This window comes from Oncorhynchus gorbuscha, linkage group LG21, assembly GCF_021184085.1.
Source record: "Oncorhynchus gorbuscha isolate QuinsamMale2020 ecotype Even-year linkage group LG21, OgorEven_v1.0, whole genome shotgun sequence".
NCBI classification, from domain to species: domain Eukaryota; kingdom Metazoa; phylum Chordata; class Actinopteri; order Salmoniformes; family Salmonidae; genus Oncorhynchus; species Oncorhynchus gorbuscha.
Genome location: NC_060193.1, coordinates 3732695 through 3752148, shown reverse-complemented (window position 1 = coordinate 3752148; position 19454 = coordinate 3732695). Strand labels below are relative to the sequence as shown.

At 41.2% G+C, this 19454-nt stretch overlaps 1 protein-coding gene and 1 long non-coding RNA gene across 4 annotated transcripts in view; both read left to right on the top strand.

Moving 5' to 3' along the window:
* LOC124008319 (ladderlectin-like) overlaps nucleotides 1–19128 on the top strand; it is a 56570-nt gene extending 37442 nt beyond the window's left edge. Inside the window, exons 1-6 of one of the 3 annotated variants that reach the window (XM_046319485.1) lie at nucleotides 5517–5557; nucleotides 6415–6480; nucleotides 17407–17507; nucleotides 17927–18103; nucleotides 18815–18923; nucleotides 19023–19128. In XM_046319485.1, coding sequence (XP_046175441.1) covers nucleotides 6423–6480; nucleotides 17407–17507; nucleotides 17927–18103; nucleotides 18815–18923; nucleotides 19023–19114 — 537 coding nt within the window. In that variant the 5' untranslated portion in view covers nucleotides 5517–5557; nucleotides 6415–6422 and the 3' untranslated portion in view covers nucleotides 19115–19128. Of the gene's footprint in view, nucleotides 1–5516; nucleotides 5558–6414; nucleotides 6481–17206; nucleotides 17267–17406; nucleotides 17508–17926; nucleotides 18104–18814; nucleotides 18924–19022 lie in introns of those variants that run through there. The other 2 variants (XM_046319484.1, XM_046319486.1) reach the window with 2 other exon arrangements.
* Nucleotides 7520–8342, top strand: LOC124008330. The gene is made up of 3 exons (XR_006834085.1): nucleotides 7520–7756; nucleotides 8029–8137; nucleotides 8237–8342. It is a non-coding gene; the product is annotated as an uncharacterized LOC124008330 (long non-coding RNA).
* Nucleotides 19129–19454: the final 326 nt, after the last annotated feature.

The following is a 19454-nucleotide window of genomic DNA, read 5'->3' as shown; positions in this document are numbered from 1 at the left end:
ATCAGAACATTAGAATGGAACTCTATGGGTCAACCTGGATCAGAACATTAGAATGGAACTCTACGGGTCAACCTGGATCAGAACATTAGAATAGAACTCTATGGGTCAACCTGGATCAGAACATTAGAATGGAACTCTTTGGGTCAACCTGGATCAGAACATTATAATCAGAACATTAGAATGGAATTATATGGGTCTACCTGGATCAGAACATTAGAATAGAACTCTATGGGTCAACCTGGATCAGAACATTAGAATCAGAACATTAGAATGGAACTCTATGGGTCAACCTGGATCAGAACCTTAGAATGGAACTCTATGGGTCAACCTGGATCAGAACATTAGAATGGAACTCTATGGGTCAACCTGGATCAGAACATTAGAATAGAACTCTATGGGTCAACCTGGATCAGAACATTAGAATCAGAACATTAGAATGGAACTCTATGGGTCAACCTGGATCAGAACATTAGAATGGAACTCTATGGGTTAACCTGGATCAGAACATTAGAATAGAACTCTATGGGTCAACCTGGATCAGAACATTAGAATAGAACTATATGGGTCAACCTGGATCAGAACATTAGAATCAGAACATTAGAATGGAACTCTATGGGTCAACCTGGATCAGAACATTGGAATCAGAACATTAGAATGGAACTCTATGGGTCAACCTGGATCAGAACATTAGAATGGAACTCTATGGGTCAACCTGGATCAGAACATTAGAATGGAACTCTATGGGTCAACCTGGATCAGAACATTAGAATCAGAACATTAGAATAGAACTATATGGGTCAACCTGGATCAGAACATTAGAATCAGAACATTATAATATCAAATCAAATCAAATCAAATTTATTTATATAGCCCTTCGTACATCAGCTGATATCTCAAAGTGCTGTACAGAAACCCAGCCTAAAACCCCAAACAGCAAACAATGCAGGTGTAAAAGCACGGTGGCTAGGAAAAACTCCCTAGAAAGGCCAAAACCTAGGAAGAAACCTAGAGAGGAACCGGGCTATGTGGGGTGGCCAGTCCTCTTCTGGCTGTGCCGGGTAGAGATTATAACAGAACATGACCAAGATGTTCAAATGTTCATAAATGACCAGCATGGTCAAATAATAATAAGGCAGAACAGTTGAAACTGGAGCAGCAGCACAGTCAGGTGGACTGGGGACAGCAAGGAGCCATCATGTCAGGTAGTCCTGGGGCACGGTCCTAGGGCTCAGGTCCTCCGAGAGAGAGAAAGAAAGAGAGAATTAGAGAGAGCATATGTGGGGTGGCCAGTCCTCTTCTGGCTGTGCCGGGTGGAGATTATAACAGAACGTGGCCAAGATGTTCAAATGTTCATAAATGACCAGCATGGTTGAATAATAGTAAGGCAGAACAGTTGAAACTGGAGCAGGAGCATGGCCAGGTGGACTGGGGACAGCAAGGAGTCCTCATGTCAGGTAGTCCTGGGACATGGTCCTAGGGCCCAGGCCAGTTGAAACTGGAGCAGCAGCATGGCCAGGTGGACTGGGGACAGCAAGGAGTCATCATGTCAGGTAGTCCTGGGGCATGGTTCTAGGGCTCAGGTCCTCCGAGAGAGAGAAAGAAAGAGAGAAGGAGAGAATTAGAGAACGCACACTTAGATTTACACAGGACACCGAATAGGACAGGAGAAGTACTCCAGATAAACAAACTGACCCTAGCCCCCCGACACATAAACTACTGCAGCATAAATACTGGAGGCTGAGACAATAGAATAGAACTCTATGGGTCAACCTGGATCAGAACATTAGAATCAGAACATTAGAATAGAACTCTATGGGTCAACCTGGATCAGAACATTAGAATCAGAACATTAGAATGGAACTCTATGGGTCAACCTGGATCAGAACATTAGAATCAGAACATTAGAATGGAACTCTATGGGTCAACCTCGATCAGAACATTAGAATGGAACTCTATGGGTCAACCTGGATCAGAACATTAGAATGGAACTCTATGGGTCAACCTGGATCAGATCATTAGCATGGAACTCTATGGGTCAACCTGGATCAGAACATTAGAATGGAACTCTATGTGTCAACCTGGATCAGAACATTAGAATCAGAACATTAGAATGGAACTCTATGGGTCAAGTTGGATCAGAACATTAGAATCATAACATTTGAATGGAACTCTATGGGTCAACCTGGATCAGAACATTAGAATGGAACTCTATCGGTCAACCTGGATCCGAACATTAGAATGGAACTCTATGGGTCAACCTGGATCAGAACATTAGAATGGAACTCTATGGGTCAACCTGGATCAGAACATTAGAATGGAACTCTATGGGTCAACCTGGATCAGAACATTAGAATGGAACTCTATGGGTCAACCTGGATCAGAACATTAGAATAGAACTCTATGGGTCAACCTGGATCAGAACATTAGAATGGAACTCTTTGGGTCAACCTGGATCAGAACATTATAATCAGAACATTAGAATGGAATTATATGGGTCTACCTGGATCAGAACATTAGAATAGAACTCTATGGGTCAACCTGGATCAGAACATTAGAATCAGAACATTAGAATGGAACTCTATGGGTCAACCTGGATCAGAACCTTAGAATGGAACTCTATGGGTCAACCTGGATCAGAACATTAGAATGGAACTCTATGGGTCAACCTGGATCAGAACATTAGAATAGAACTCTATGGGTCAACCTGGATCAGAACATTAGAATCAGAACATTAGAATGGAACTCTATGGGTCAACCTGGATCAGAACATTGGAATCAGAACATTAGAATAGAACTCTATGGGTCAACCTGGATCAGAACATTAGAATCAGAACATTAGAATGGAACTCTATGGGTCAACCTGGATCAGAACATTGGAATCAGAACATTAGAATGGAACTCTATGGGTCAACCTGGATCAGAACATTAGAATGGAACTCTATGGGTCAACCTGGATCAGAACATTAGAATGGAACTATATGGGTCAACCTGGATCAGAACATTAGAATGGAACTCTATGGGTCAACCTGGATCAGAACATTAGAATGGAACTCTATGGGTCAACCTGGATCAGAACATTAGAATGGAACTCTATGGGTCAACCTGGATCAGAACATTAGAATAGAACTCTATGGGTCAACCTGGATCAGAACATTAGAATGGAACTCTATGGGTCAACCTGGATCAGAACATTATAATCAGAACATTAGAATGGAATTATATGGGTCTACCTGGATCAGAACATTAGAATAGAACTCTATGGGTCAACCTGGATCAGAACATTAGAATCAGAACATTAGAATGGAACTCTATGGGTCAACCTGGATCAGAACATTAGAATGGAACTCTATGGGTCAACCTGGATCAGAACATTAGAATGGAACTCTATGGGTCAACCTGGATCAGAACATTAGAATAGAACTCTATGGGTCAACCTGGATCAGAACATTAGAATAGAACTATATGGGTCAACCTGGATCAGAACATTAGAATCAGAACATTAGAATGGAACTCTATGGGTCAACCTGGATCAGAACATTGGAATCAGAACATTAGAATGGAACTCTATGGGTCAACCTGGATCAGAACATTAGAATGGAACTCTATGGGTCAACCTGGATCAGAACATTAGAATGGAACTCTATGGGTCAACCTGGATCAGAACATTAGAATCAGAACATTAGAATAGAACTATATGGGTCAACCTGGATCAGAACATTAGAATCAGAACATTATAATAGAACTCTATGGGTCAACCTGGATCAGAACATTAGAATCAGAACATTAGAATAGAACTCTATGGGTCAACCTGGATCAGAACATTAGAATCAGAACATTAGAATGGAACTCTATGGGTCAACCTGGATCAGAACATTAGAATCAGAACATTAGAATGGAACTCTATGGGTCAACCTCGATCAGAACATTAGAATGGAACAGGGCCCTGCCCTCTGCTGGAGGGCCCTGTATTTTCACACCAATGACATTGACAGATTGACAGATATATCTATAATGCTCATCAGACTTGATATCGATTGACTGATTGATCGATTGACTCCATTTGTAAATAGTGACAGTTGTTCACCCCCCCCCCCCGCCCCAAAGTAGATGGTCTTTCTTGATACACAAAATCCTTGTTAGAGTGGAGGGTACGATATTGTAGTATCATATTATAGTTGGAAGTGTATAGGGTACTATGTAACTTTATGAAGTCCATCAAAATATAATATTATACTATATTATGTTCTATTATTATTATATTGTCATAATGGAGAGAATACATTCCAAGATGATGTCATGCCCCCCCCCCCCCCCCTGGTTAAAACTGGTATTGACTTGGTGTCGAGTATATATCGACATATTTTATTCATGTATTTTATTTAAGCTTTATTTATCTGGGCAAGTCAGTTTAAGAACCAATTCGTATTTATAATGACGGCTTTCAGAATAACAATATACTGTTTTGTGAAGTGTTGACTATTGTGGCCTGGAAATACAATGAAATTACTAACACAGACAAATAATTAACAGAAAACAACGTTGACATCATGCACTGTAGGAGCAAATCATTATCAGACCTAGCTACCCCCGGGACCAGAGCTAGTGTGAGCCAGACCTAGCTACACCCAGGACCAGAGCTAGTGTGAGCCAGACACTAGCTACACCCAGGACCAGAGCTAGTGTGAGCTAGACCCTAACTACACCCAGGACCAGAGCTAGTGTGAACCAGACCCTATCAACACACAGGACCAGAGCTAGTGTGAGCCAGACCTAGCTACACCCAGGACCAGAGCTAGTGTGAGCCAGACACTAGCTACACCCAGGACCAGAGCTAGTGTGAGCTAGACCCTAACTACACCCAGGACCAGAGCTAGTGTGAACCAGACCCTATCAACACACAGGACCAGAGCTAGTGTGAGCCAGACACTAGCTACACCCAGGACCAGAGCTAGTGTGAGCCAGACCCTAACTATACCCAGGACCAGAGCTAGTGTGAGCTAGACCCTAACTACACCCAGGACCAGAGCTAGTGTGAACCAGACCCTATCAACACACAGGACCAGAGCTAGTGTGAGCCAGACCTAGCTACACCCAGGACCAGAGCTAGTGTGAGCCAGACCCTAACTATACCCAGGACCAGAGCTAGTGTGAGCTAGACCCTAACTACACCCAGGACCAGAGCTAGTGTGAGCTAGACCCTAACTACACCCAGGACCAGAGCTAGTGTGAGCTAGACCCTAACTACACCCAGGACCAGAGCTAGTGTGAGCCAGACCCTAACTACACCCAGGACCAGAGCTAGTGTGAACCAGACCCTATCAACACACAGGACCAGAGCTAGTGTGAGACAGACTTAGCTATCAACACACAGGACCACAAACTCACAGTTATGTTCTGGACACGCCCCTTTCCTGCTAACTCACCACACCTGAACTCACTCTGCTCATCATCAATTCCTCTTCCATTCTTCTGGTATATAAGCAGCTTGTTCTGCTTGGGTTGTTCAGCATTTGTGGTGTCCCAGTTCCTTTATTGTTCCTGTTGTTGATTGGCTAAAGTAAGTTCCTGCTATTGTAACTTTTCCAGGGTTTTAACTTCCTGTATTGGGGTGTAATATCCTGTTCATCATGTGTATTGTTATGGTGCAGCTGACCCAGTATTAGACCTTTAATTTAACTGTAAGGGAAGTGTTACAGCTAGTGAGATGAGACATGGTATAATGATGGTTCCTGCTAGCAGAATGTGTCTTACATCTATAATCCTGTAGACTGTTCTGATTGGTTGCACTGCGTCTCCGTGAACAAGAAACTATGAAATGCTGTTTTTACCTTCACCCTTAAATGGAATGTCCCGGGACCACCCATACGTAGAATGTATGCACACATGACTAAGTCGCTTTGGATAAAAGCGTCTGCAAAATGGCATATATTATTAATAAATGGGTCTAATATTGGGCTGTGGTGTATTCCCTCCAGCACCACATGTTATCACAGCCTTTCCTGGTGGCCATTTCACCTTACCTACTGGTGTTACAAGCCACTAAGCCTTACCTACTGGTGTTACAAGCCACTGAGCCTTACCTACTGGTGTTACAAGCCACTGAGCCTGACCTGCCAGCATTTTATACTTTGCTTTTATTTTTGTTGGAAAGTAAAAGAAGCAGAATTTAACTTTGTTCAATCATAATGCTTGTCTTCTGACAGATTTGGCCATAACCAAACATGAGTGACATTTCTACATTTGGGAATTATAACTTTTACTTCTGTCTGAGTGGAGAGAAATACCTGCCCAGAAATTCTCCTCAGCCCTGTTTAGAGAATATGTTGGCATTTAGGAAAGCAGACATATTCCTGATCTAATCTACTGTATGTGGAGTTGAATCTGGTTTTGATGGCTTCACTTTGTTTCTCTCAGGAGACTCCATGACCATGTTGACCAGTCTTCTGCTTCTCAGTGCTGCCTTTGCTCTGGGAGATGCAAGTAAGAGTCTACTTTTCTTGACTCGTTCTGTATATTTGTTGTAGCAGAGGTGACTGACTGATCAACAAATACTATTGTAGCTCTGGTTTGTAGATCTCTCTCTACTAGCCTTTAAAGCCACCGCTAACTTCTCCTTACAGATGCATTGCTAGAAGAAGACTTGTGTCCTTCCGGTTGGACCAAATATGGATCAAGCTGTTTAATGTTTGTAAACACTACAAGGAGCTGGCCTGAAGCAGAGGTATCACCCTTACCATCTTCTGTGAATTTGAAGGGGAAGTGTAGTTGAAATTAGGTCTTTGACATTACCTTAAAGGTGATACTTTCTTAAACTGCAACACATGACTGATGTGAAATACTGAAATTTCCTTTAAAAGATGGGAATTTTCTATACATTTTGAATATTTAATGTGGAGTCGTGCCTTCTGTATACTGGAACCCACCGGACACGGCTTAAGACTGAGAACCTAGTATCTTTAAGAGTTTTAAAAATGATTTAGTTGCTATGGTCGATATTTGGTTTAGAGTGCAGAAGACAAATTCTCAGCAAGGCTGACTGACTAATACATGAAATGTCTTTGTTCCCATCTACTGCTTGGCTGTTACTGTAGATAATAATGTTCTTAATTGACTTGCCTAGTTAAATACTTTCTTCTCTAGCGGTACTGTGTGTCCCTTGAGGATCAACTGGTGTCTGTACCCAACGTTATGAAGTACCTTGGCGCAAACCTGGCATCTGTGCACAGCTCCGAGGAGGACCAGTTTCTACAGGCGTTGGTCTTGGTCAAGACTGTTGGTTTCCCTCCTACCTGGATTGGCGAATTTTATTCGGTTAAGGTGGGACCATTAAGCCTACAGTGACATATAGAGCCATTATTGCAAGGAACCCCGTTCCATCTCATCTTGCTCAAGTGAACAGCAAACCTGGTTAAAAACGGGACATGTGGCATGTAGGCTACCTGTAATTTGATTATGTAGTTCTGTCTGAGTAGTTCTAATGTCATTTTCTGTGGACCCCAGGAAGAGGAGCTGCTGCTTTTTAACAGCTATTGTAATGGTTTCCATATAATATATCAAGAGTTGCCATGCGACAGGTAGCCTCGCCGTTGGCCAATAAAGGCTTGTTTGAATCCCAGAGCTCACTCCGTGAAATCTGATGTGCCCTTGAGCAACGCCCTTAATCCTAATTGACCCTGTAGGTCATTCTAGATGAGTCTGCTAAATTATTTTACTGTCAACTTCAGGAGGCCTTTATACTCATGTAAAATGTTTCTAGGTAAGTATACATTTGATCAAAGTAATCTCTTCCATTCAGTGTTGTAACCACGTGTATGGGGATTCTAGCTTCAAAAGTTGTAGACTTGTTTTAGTCTTTGAAATGCGTTGGGATGATTGCAAATGTGAGGAGTAGGCTGTAGCTTCTCTACACAAGCAACAGTCCCAGTCAGTGGGTTTTGAAGTAGTGGTAGCTTAAACTGTTTGGTTTCAGGTGGTAGAGGAAGGACTACATTTAGTCTTTATTCTCAAACCCCACTTTCCCCCCCTCAGGACAGGCGGTGGTTCTGGAGTGATGGCTCCGACTTTGATCACCAGAACTGGGCTAAAGGAAGGCCTGGTGCTGGTGCCAGAGAGTCTTGTGTTCATATCAACTTTGGAGGTACAGTAAACTCAGTATCAGTCATCAAATTCAACTTATTCCTAGTTAATTTAACTTTCCTTCTGTGTGTACAGCTGAATATTCTGGTTTTGTCTTCAGGTCAACAGCGCTGGGACAATGCATTATGTGAAAGGAGCTTGCCCTCTGTGTGCTCCCTGAGGCTCCTGCCGCTTCGCCAGAGTATCCATTAAAAGCAGCAATGCTATTCCGTAGTGTCTTTGTCCTTAATACTTCATGGGAAGCTTTGTTGCTGTTAAATGAAGTCTCAGTTACTACACAAATATTGAGGATTTGTTTGCAGCCAATAAAATGTGGACACTATTTTGTCTGTTATTGAATGTTGTAGTTAGTACTTTTTCTCACTGGTCCTCTGGGTCTCAAACCCACAACCCTAATGTTACATGGGCCACCAGGACCACGACTGTCATCGTGCTTAACTTTTGGTAGATGCACACCTGTGACATGATGCAGTATGTTTAACTTCATCAGGACAGGGGGGCAGTATTGAATAGCTTGGATAAAAATGTGCCAAGAGTAAACTACCTGCTACTCAGTCCTTAAAGCTAGAATATGAATTGGAAACACTCTGATTCTAAATCTGTTTGAATGATGTCTGAGTATAACAGAACTCATATGTGATAACTCATATACTCATATATTTCTGTTAAGATTGTGAAAATAGATATCAAACAATATTTAGATCATCCAAAGGACAAACCTCACCTTGATCTTTCCATGTAAGTTAAATGTCTTATGGCTGAAATTCCGGTAACTGGATCGATATAACAGCCAGTGAAAGTGCAGGGCGCCAAATTCAAACATCACAATTAAAATTCCTCATACATGTGTCTCATACCATTTTAAAGGTAATCTTGTTAATCCCACTAAAGTGTGCGATTTCAAATAGGCTTTTCAGTGAAATCCCCAGAAACTATTTAGGTCACCGCAAAATCAGTCACAAAAAGCAGAAAGGGATCAAATGAATCACTAACTTTGATTATCAGATGGCACTCATAGGACTTGTTACATAATACATGTTTTGTTCAATAAAGTTAATATTTATATACAAAAACCTCAGTTTACATTGGCACCATGTTCAGAAATGCCTCCAATGTCCATAGAAATTGCAGAGAACCAAGTCAAATAACATAATAGTCATGAACTTTGATGAACGATACATGTTTTACATAGAACTAAAGATACACTTGTTCTTAATGCAACCGCTTTGTCAGATTTCAAAAAGCTTTACAGCAAAACACAATATTCAATCATCTGAAAACGGGGTTCAGCCACAAAAGGAAGCCATACAGTTCACTGCCAAATTGTGCAGTCAACAAAACTCATAAAGCATAAATCTTCACTTACCTTTGCTGATCTTTGTCGGAATGCACTCCCAGGACTCTCACAAGAAATGTCTGTTTTGTTCGGTAATGTCCATTTATGTCCAAGTAGCTACTTTTGTTAGCGCGTTAGCACGAAGCGCGTTCACTAAAGGCTGCCAATGTCCAAAAGTTCCGTAACAGTCAAACATGTCAAACGATGTATTGAAACAATCTTTAGAATGTTTTTAACAAATCTCAAATTAAGTTCCAATCGGAGAATTACATGGACTTCAGATGAGCGATGGAACAGCTCCCTCATGTGAACGCGCATTGTCAGGTCATGGCAGACCTGACTGATTCTCCTTTCATTTGGCCCCCCTTTACAGTAGAGGCATCAGACAAAGTTCTACAGACTGTTGGTATCCAGTGGAAGCAGTAGGAAGTGCACACATCCATATCTCGCTGTGATTCCAATAGGATCTTGGTTAAAAATCTTCTCAGGTTTTTGCCTGCCATATGAGTTATGTTATACTCACAGACATCATTCAAATGGTTTTAGAAACTTCAAAGTGTTTTCTATACAATGTGAATAATCATATGCATATATTAGCAACTGGGACTGAGAAGCAGGCAGTTTAATATGGGCACCTCTGCATCTTTCATCCAAGCAACTCACTGCCCCTTAAGAAGTTAAGCAGCTGCTACTGTCCTTTCATACCTTAAGGGAACATTTCGGCAGTTGCTGTATGGTTAGTGAGAAAGTCCATATTGCAAATGTACGGTCCCTTACTAGACGTCCGAAATCGTTTGTAAAATTCACGCGTGGCGTTGGGCCGAGCGGCAGGGCCGGACCTACCGGGAAGTCATCAAATGAACTTTGTCGGACATTCGGTTTCCGTTTTACAAAAATAATCAAGTTTTGGTCATTTTTCCGCTGTCCCGGAAATTCCCACAAGAGGGCATAAGCAATCATATTGCTATTGGACAAAACATCACGATTCACGACGGGGTCTTATCTCGAAAACGTAAAATATTTCGAAGCCGAAACTCGGTGAGCGTAGGTTCGGCATAATGGGCAGTTGGCCCCGAACAAGATGGCGTCTAGGCCTCAACGGTTTTTGAGTTATGGCCATTTATCTGGGATTAAAGGTCCAAAATGAAAATAGAGAAATTATTTTTCTACTTCACGTCAAAGTCAAGGAGCCTCCGGTGTCAATAAAAAAAGAACCAGCCATTTATCTATCATCATTTAAGAGAAATCGTACAATGACAGATTGGTGATGTTGACGGATAGGTGTTTTTTTTCAACGGTTACAGATCCAGTTGCAGGGTGTTCTTACGAATCTTTCTAAAGTGTGCTGCGGAGCTCTGCGAGATTTCTGTGATTTTCTATGATTTTCTGAAATAACACACACTCACTAAACCCTCCGTAAATAACTCAGTTCTTAACGTAAAGACTTAAAACTCAGGATTCTGTAAAGGCATACCCCAATCAGGATATGAGTTTATTTATAGCTTCCTGTGCCAACCGGAAGTGCCTTAAATGGTGTCACGGTGGCAGTTTCCAAGGGTTAAAAAGGTCAGATCTTTTCAAAACTTCATATGTGTGATTAGGCAACCCCCATAAACTGTAAGTCAGTCATTTCTCCCAACAGATGTCAAAGAAAAGCTCTCTCTCACACACACAGAAACACACACACAGCAAGGATGGAGTGACAAAGTGCGGTGCTTAAAGACACACAAAGCCTACAATGGCATTTCCATATTCTCTAGGCCGTGCCGAGTTCAACAAGATGCCCCGCTTGACCGTAGCTCGCTCGGTCTAAGCACAGCGACCATTAGAAAAGTAGGCCCAAAATGAAGGCTGGCCCTCAATGTCATTTGCTTTTGGGTGACAGTGAGAGAACCGTTAAGGTGAGAAGCACAATTCGACCTCAGGAACCTACCTGAGGTTCTCCCGATCAATGCAAGACTAACCTTGACCGTGTAGCATTAACCCTTAATAGGTAAAAGAAGGTGTTTACTTCAAAGAGTTTGCATTGACTTCTCTCCCCATAGGAATACATTGCCTGCACCCCTAAATTCAACCTGAAGCCTATGTGGGTTATGAATATCGTATGACCTGTCTTCGATGACAGTCCATCAGACCACTATGAGGTCTACCTGTGTCGATTCTAAGCTTCCTGGAGCAACCGGAAGTGGTTAAATTGACCCAAAAGGTGTTTTGATGTACATAACCTTCAAAGGTGAAAATGACTACATTCAACCCTGTGTAGATCGTAGATCAGTCAATTCTTAACTTAAAGACTTAAAACTCAGGATTCTGTAAGAGAATACCCCAAGCAAGATATGTGTGCTTATAGCTTCCTGTGCCAACCGGAAGTGCCTTTAATTGGAACTCTATGGGTCAACCTGGATCAGAACATTAGAATCAAAACATTAGAATAGAACTCTATGGGTCAACATGGATCAGAACATTAGAATCAGAACATTATAATAGAACTCTATGGGTCAACCTGGATCAGAATATTAGAATCAGAACATTAGAATAGAACTCTATGGGTCAACCTGGATCAGAACATTAGAATCAGAACATTAGAATAGAACTCTATGGGTCAACCTGGATCAGAACATTAGAATCAGAACATTAGAATGGAACTCTATGGGTCAACCTGGATCAGAACATTAGAATCAGAGCATTAGAATGGAACTCTATGGGTCAACCTGGATCAGAACATTAGAATGGAACTCTATGGGTCAACCTGGATCAGAACATTAGAATCAGAACATTAGAATGGAACTCTATGGGTCAAGTTGGATCAGAACATTATAATCAGAACATTAGAATGGAATTATATGGGTCTACCTGGATCAGAACATTAGAATAGAACTCTATGGGTCAACCTGGATCAGAACATTAGAATCAGAACATTAGAATGGAACTCTATGGGTCAACCTGGATCAGAACATTAGAATGGAACTCTATGGGTCAACCTGGATCAGAACATTAGAATGGAACTCTATGGGTCAACCTGGATCAGAACATTAGAATCAGAACATTAGAATGGAACTCTATGGGTCAACCTGGATCAGAACATTAGAATCAGAACATTAGAATGGAACTCTATGGGTCAACCTGGATCAGAACATTAGAATCAGAACATTAGAATGAAACTCCATGGGTCAACCTGGATCAGAACATTAGAATGGAACTCTATGGGTCAACCTGGATCAGAACATTAGAAAAGAACTCTATGGGTCAACCTGGATCAGAACATTAGAATAGAACTCTATGGGTCAACCTGGATCAGAACATTAGAATGGAACTCTATGGGTCAACCTGGATCAGAACATTAGAATAGAACTCTATGGGTCAACCTGGATCAGAACATTAGAATAGAACTCTATGGGTCAACCTGGATCAGAACATTAGAATAGAACTATATGGGTCAACCTGGATCAGAACATTAGAATGGAACTCTATGGGTCAACCTGGATCAGAACATTATAATCAGAACATTAGAATAGAACTCTATGGGTCAACCTGGATCAGAACATTAGAATCAGAACATTATAATAGAACTCTATGGTCAACCTGGATCAGAATATTAGAATCAGAACATTAGAATAGAAGTCTATGGGTCAACCTGGATCAGAACATTAGAATAGAACTCTATGGGTCAACCTGGATTAGAAAATTAGAATCAGAACATTAGAATAGAACTCTATGGATCAACCTGGATCAGAACATTAGAATCAGAACATTAGAATGGAACTCTATGGGTCAACCTGGATCAGAACATTAGAATAGAACTATATGGGTCAACCTGGATCACAACATTAGAATGGTACTCTATGGGTCAACCTGGATCAGAACATTAGAATCAGAACATTAGAATGAAACTCCATGGGTCAACCTGGATCAGAACATTAGAATGGAACTCTATGGGTCAACCTGGATCAGAACATTAGAATCAGAACATTAGAATAGAACTCTATGGGTCAACCTGGATCAGAACATTAGAATCAGAACATTATAATAGAACTCTATGGGTCAACCTGGATCAGAACATTAGAATCAGAACATTAGAATAGAACTCTATGGGTCAACCTGGATCAGAACATTAGAATCAGAACATTAGAATGGAACTCTATGGGTCAAGTTGGATCAGAACATTAGAATCAGAACATTTGAATGGAACTCTATGGGTCAACCTGGATCAGAACATTAGAATGGAACTCTATCGGTCAACCTGGATCCGAACATTAGAATAGAACTCTATGGGACAACCTGGATCACAACTTTAGAATGGAACTCTATGGGTCAACCTGGATCAGAACATTAGAATCAGAACATTAGAATGAAACTCCATGGGTCAACCTGGATCAGAACATTAGAATGGAACTCTATGGGTCAACCTGGATCAGAACATTAGAATCAGAACATTAGAATGGAACTCTATGGGTCAACCTGGATCAGAACATTAGAATGGAACTCTATGGGTCAACCTGGATCAGAACATTAGAATAGAACTCTATGGGTCAACCTGGATCAGAACATTAGAATAGAACTCTATGGGTCAACCTGGATCAGAACATTAGAATAGAACTCTATGGGTCAACCTGGATCAGAACATTAGAATGGAACTCTATGGGTCAACCTGGATCAGAACATTAGAATAGAACTCTATGGGTCAACCTGGATCAGAACATTAGAATAGAACTCTATGGGTCAACCTGGATCAGAACATTAGAATAGAACTATATGGGTCAACCTGGATCAGAACATTAGAATGGAACTCTATGGGTCATCCTGGATCAGAACATTATAATCAGAACATTAGAATAGAACTCTATGGGTCAACCTGGATCAGAACATTAGAATCAGAACATTATAATAGAACTCTATGGGTCAACCTGGATCAGAATATTAGAATCAGAACATTAGAATAGAAGTCTATGGGTCAACCTGGATCAGAACATTAGAATAGAACTCTATGGGTCAACCTGGATTAGAAAATTAGAATCAGAACATTAGAATAGAACTCTATGGATCAACCTGGATCAGAACATTAGAATCAGAACATTAGAATGGAACTCTATGGGTCAACCTGGATCAGAACATTAGAATAGAACTATATGGGTCAACCTGGATCACAACATTAGAATGGAACTCAATGGGTCAAAAATGATCAGAACATTAGAATCAGAACATTAGAATGAAACTCCATGGGTCAACCTGGATCAGAACATTAGAATGGAACTCTATGGGTCAACCTGGATCAGAACATTAGAATCAGAACATTAGAATAGAACTCTATGGGTCAACCTGGATCAGAACATTAGAATCAGAACATTATAATAGAACTCAATGGGTCAACCTGGATCAGAATATTAGAATCAGAACATTAGAATAGAACTCTATGGGTCAACCTGGATCAGAACATTAGAATAGAACTCTATCGGTCAACCTGGATCCGAACATTAGAATGGAACTCTATGGGTCAACCTGGATCAGAACATTAGAATCAGAACATTAGAATGGAACTCTATGGGTCAACCTGGATCAGAACATTAGAATAGAACTCTATGAGTCAACCTGGATCAGAACATTAGAATAGAACTCTATGGGTCAACCTGGATCAGAACATTAGAATAGAACTCTATGGGTCAACCTGGATCAGAACATTAGAATAGAACTCTATGGGTCAACCTGGATCAGAACATTAGAATGGAACTCTATGGGTCAACCTGGATCAGAACATTAGAATCAGAACATTAGAATGGAACTCTATGGGTCAACCTGGATCAGAACATTAGAATCAGAACATTAGAATGGAACTCTATGGGTCAACCTGGATCAGAACATTAGAATGGAACAGGGCCCTGCCCTCTGCTGGAGGGCCCTGTATTTTCACACCAATGACATTGACAGATTGACAGAAATATCTATAATGCTCATCAGACTTGATATCGATTGACTGATTGATCGATTGACTCCATTTGTAAATAGTGACAGTTGTTCACCCCCCCCCCCAAAGTAGATGGTCTTTCTTGATACACAAAATCCTTGTTAGAGTGGAGGGTACGATATTGTAGTATCATATTATAGTTGGAAGTGTATAGGGTACTATGTAACTTTATGAAGTCCATCAAAATATAATATTATACTATATTATGTTCTATTATTATTATATTGTCATAATGGAGAGAATACATTCCAAGATGATGTCATGCCCCCCCCCCTGGTTAAAACTGGTATTGACTTGGTGTCGAGTATATATCGACATATTTTATTCATGTATTTTATTTAAGCTTTATTTATCTGGGCAAGTCAGTTTAAGAACCAATTCGTATTTATAATGACGGCTTTCAGAATAACAATATACTGTTTTGTGAAGTGTTGACTATTGTGGCCTGGAAATACAATGAAATTACTAACACAGACAAATAATTAACAGAAAACAACGTTGACATCATGCACTGTAGGAGCAAATCATTATCAGACCTAGCTACCCCCGGGACCAGAGCTAGTGTGAGCCAGACCTAGCTACACCCAGGACCAGAGCTAGTGTGAGCCAGACACTAGCTACACCCAGGACCAGAGCTAGTGTGAGCTAGACCCTAACTACACCCAGGACCAGAGCTAGTGTGAGCTAGACCCTAACTACACCCAGGACCAGAGCTAGTGTGAACCAGACCCTATCAACACACAGGACCAGAGCTAGTGTGAGCCAGACTTAGCTATCAACACCCAGGACCACAAACTCAGTTACGTTCTGGACACGCCCCTTTCCTGCTAACTCACCACACCTGAACTCACTCTGCTCATCACCAATTCCTCTTCCATTCTTCTGGTATATAAGCAGCTTGTTCTGCTTGGTTTGTTCAGCATTTGTGGTGTCCCAGTTCCTTTATTGTTCCTGTTGTTGATTGGCTAAAGTAAGTTCCTGCTATTTACTTTTCCAGGGTTTTAACTTCCTGCATTGGGGTGTAATATCCTGTTCATCATGTGTATTGTTATGGTGCAGCTGGCCCAGTATTAGACCTTTAATTTAACTGTAAGGGAAGTGTTACAGCTAGTGAGATGAGACATGGTATAATGATGGTTCCTGCTAGCAGAATGTGTCTTACATCTATAATCCTGTAGACTGTTCTGATTGGTTGCACTGCGTCTCCGTGAACAAGAAACTATGAAATGCTGTTTTTACCTTCACCCTTAAATGGAATGTCCCGGGACCACCCATACGTAGAATGTATGCACACATGACTAAGTCGCTTTGGATAAAAGCGTCTGCTAAATGGCATATATTATTAATAAATGGGTCTAATATTGGGCTGTGGTGTATTCCCTCCAGCACCACATGTTATCACAGCCTTTCCTGGTGGCCATTTCACCTTCCCTACTGGTGTTACAAGCCACTGAGCCTGACCTGCCAGCATTTTATACTTTGCTTTTATTTTTGTTGGAAAGTAAAAGAAGCAGAATTGAATTTTGTTCAATCAGAATGCTTGTCTTCTGACAGATTTGGCCATAACCAAACATGAGTGACATTTCTACATTTGGGAATTATAACTTTTACTTCTGTCTCTGAGTGGAGAGAAATACCTGCCCAGAAATTCTCCTCAGCCCTGTTTAGGGAATATGTTGGCATTTAGGAAAGCAGACATATTCCTGTTCTAATCTACTGTATGTGGAGTTGAATCTGGTTTTGATGGCTTCACTCTTTGTTTCTCTCAGGAGACTCCATGACCATGTTGACCATTCTTCTGCTTCTCAGTGCTGCCTTTGCTCTGGGAGATGCAAGTAAGAGTCTACTTTTCTTGACTCGTTCTGTATATTTGTTGTAGCAGAGGTGACTGACTGATCAACAAATACTATTGTAGCTCTGGTTTGTAGATCTCTCTCTACTAGCCTTTAAAGCCACCGCTAACTTCTCCTTACAGATTCACTTGTAGAAGAAGACTTGTGTCCTTCCGGTTGGACCAAATATGGATCACACTGCTTAATGTTTGTAAACACTACAAGGAGCTGGCCTGAAGCAGAGGTATCACCCTTACCATCTACTGTGAATTTGAAGGGGAAGTGTAGTTGAAATGACCTGTTTGACATTACCTTAAAGGTGATACTTTCTTAAACTGCAACACATGACTGATGTGAAATACTGAAATTTCCTTTAAAAGATGGGAATTTTCTATACATTTTGAATATTTAATGTGGAGTCGTGCCTCCTGTATACTGGAACCCACCGGACATGGCTTAAGACTGAGAACCTAGTATCTTTAAGAGTTTTAAAAACGATTTAGTTGCTATGGTCAATATTTGGTTTAGAGTGCAGAAGACAAATTCTCAGCAAGGCTGACTGACTAATACATGAAATGTCTTTGTTCCCATCTACTGCTTGGCTGTTACTGTAGATAATAATGTTCTTAATTGACTTGCCTAGTTAAATACTTTCTTCTCTAGCGGTACTGTGTGTCCCTTGAGGATCAACTGGTGTCTGTACCCAACGTTATGAAGTACCTTGGCGCAAACCTGGCATCTGTGCACAGCTCCGAGGAGGACCAGTTTCTACAGGCGTTGGTCTTGGTCAAGACTGTTGGTTTCCCTCCTACCTGGATTGGCGGATTTTATTCGGTTAAGGTGGGACCATTAAGCCTACAGTGATATATAGAGCCATTATTGCAAGGAACGCCGTTCCATTTCTTATTGCTCAAGTGAACAGCAAACCTGGTTAAAAACGGGACATGTGGCATGTAGGCTACCTGTAATTTGATTATGTAGTTCTGTCTGAGTAGTTCTAATGTCATTTTCTGTGGACCCCAGGAAGAGGAGCTGCTGCTTTTTAACAGCTATTGTAATGGTTTCCATATAATATATCAAGAGTTGCCATGCGACAGGTAGCCTCGCCGTTGGCCAATAAAGGCTTGTTTGAATCCCAGAGCTCACTCCGTGAAATCTGATGTGCCCTTGAGCAACGCCCTTAATCCTAATTGACCCTGTAGGTCATTCTAGATGAGTTTGCTAAATTATTTTACTGTCAACTTCAGGAGGCCTTTATACTCATGTAAAATGTTTCTAGGTAAGTATACATTTGATCAAAGTAATCTCTTCCATTCAGTGTTGTAACCACGTGTATGGGGATTCTAGCTTCAAAAGTTGTAGACTTGTTTTAGTCTTTGAAATGCGTTGGGATGATTGCAAATGTGAGGAGTAGGCTGTAGCTTCTCTACACAAGCAACAGTCCCAGTCGGTGGGTTTTGAAGTAGTGGTAGCTTAAACTGTTTGGTTTCAGGTGGTAGAGGAAGGACTACATTTAGTCTTTATTCTCAAACCCCACTTTCCCCCCCTCAGGACAGGCGGTGGTTCTGGAGTGATGGCTCCGACTTTGATCACCAGAACTGGGCTAAAGGAAGGCCTGGTGCTGGTGCCAGAGAGTCTTGTGTTCATATCAACTTTGGAGGTACAGTAAACTCAGTATCAGTCATCAAATTCAACTTATTCCTAGTTAATTTAACTTTCCTTCTGTGTGTACAGCTGAATATTCTGGTTTTGTCTTCAGGTCAACAGCGCTGGGACAATGCATTATGTGAAAGGAGCTTGCCCTCTGTGTGCTCCCTGAGGCTCCTGCCGCTTCGCCAGAGTATCCATTAAAAGCAGCAATGCTATTCCGTAGTGTCTTTGTCCTTAATACTTCATGGGAAGCTTTGTTGCTGTTAAATGAAGTCTCAGTTACTACACAAATATTGAGGATTTGTTTGCAGCCAATAAAATGTGGACACTATTTTGTCTGTTATTGAATGTTGTAGTTAGTACTTTTTCTCACTGGTCCTCTGGGTCTCAAACCCACAACCCTAATGTTACATGGGCCACCAGGACCACGACTGTCATCGTGCTTAACTTTTGGTAGATGCACACCTGTGACATGATGCAGTATGTTTAACTTCATCAGGACAGGGGGGCAGTATTGAATAGCTTGGATAAAAATGTGCCA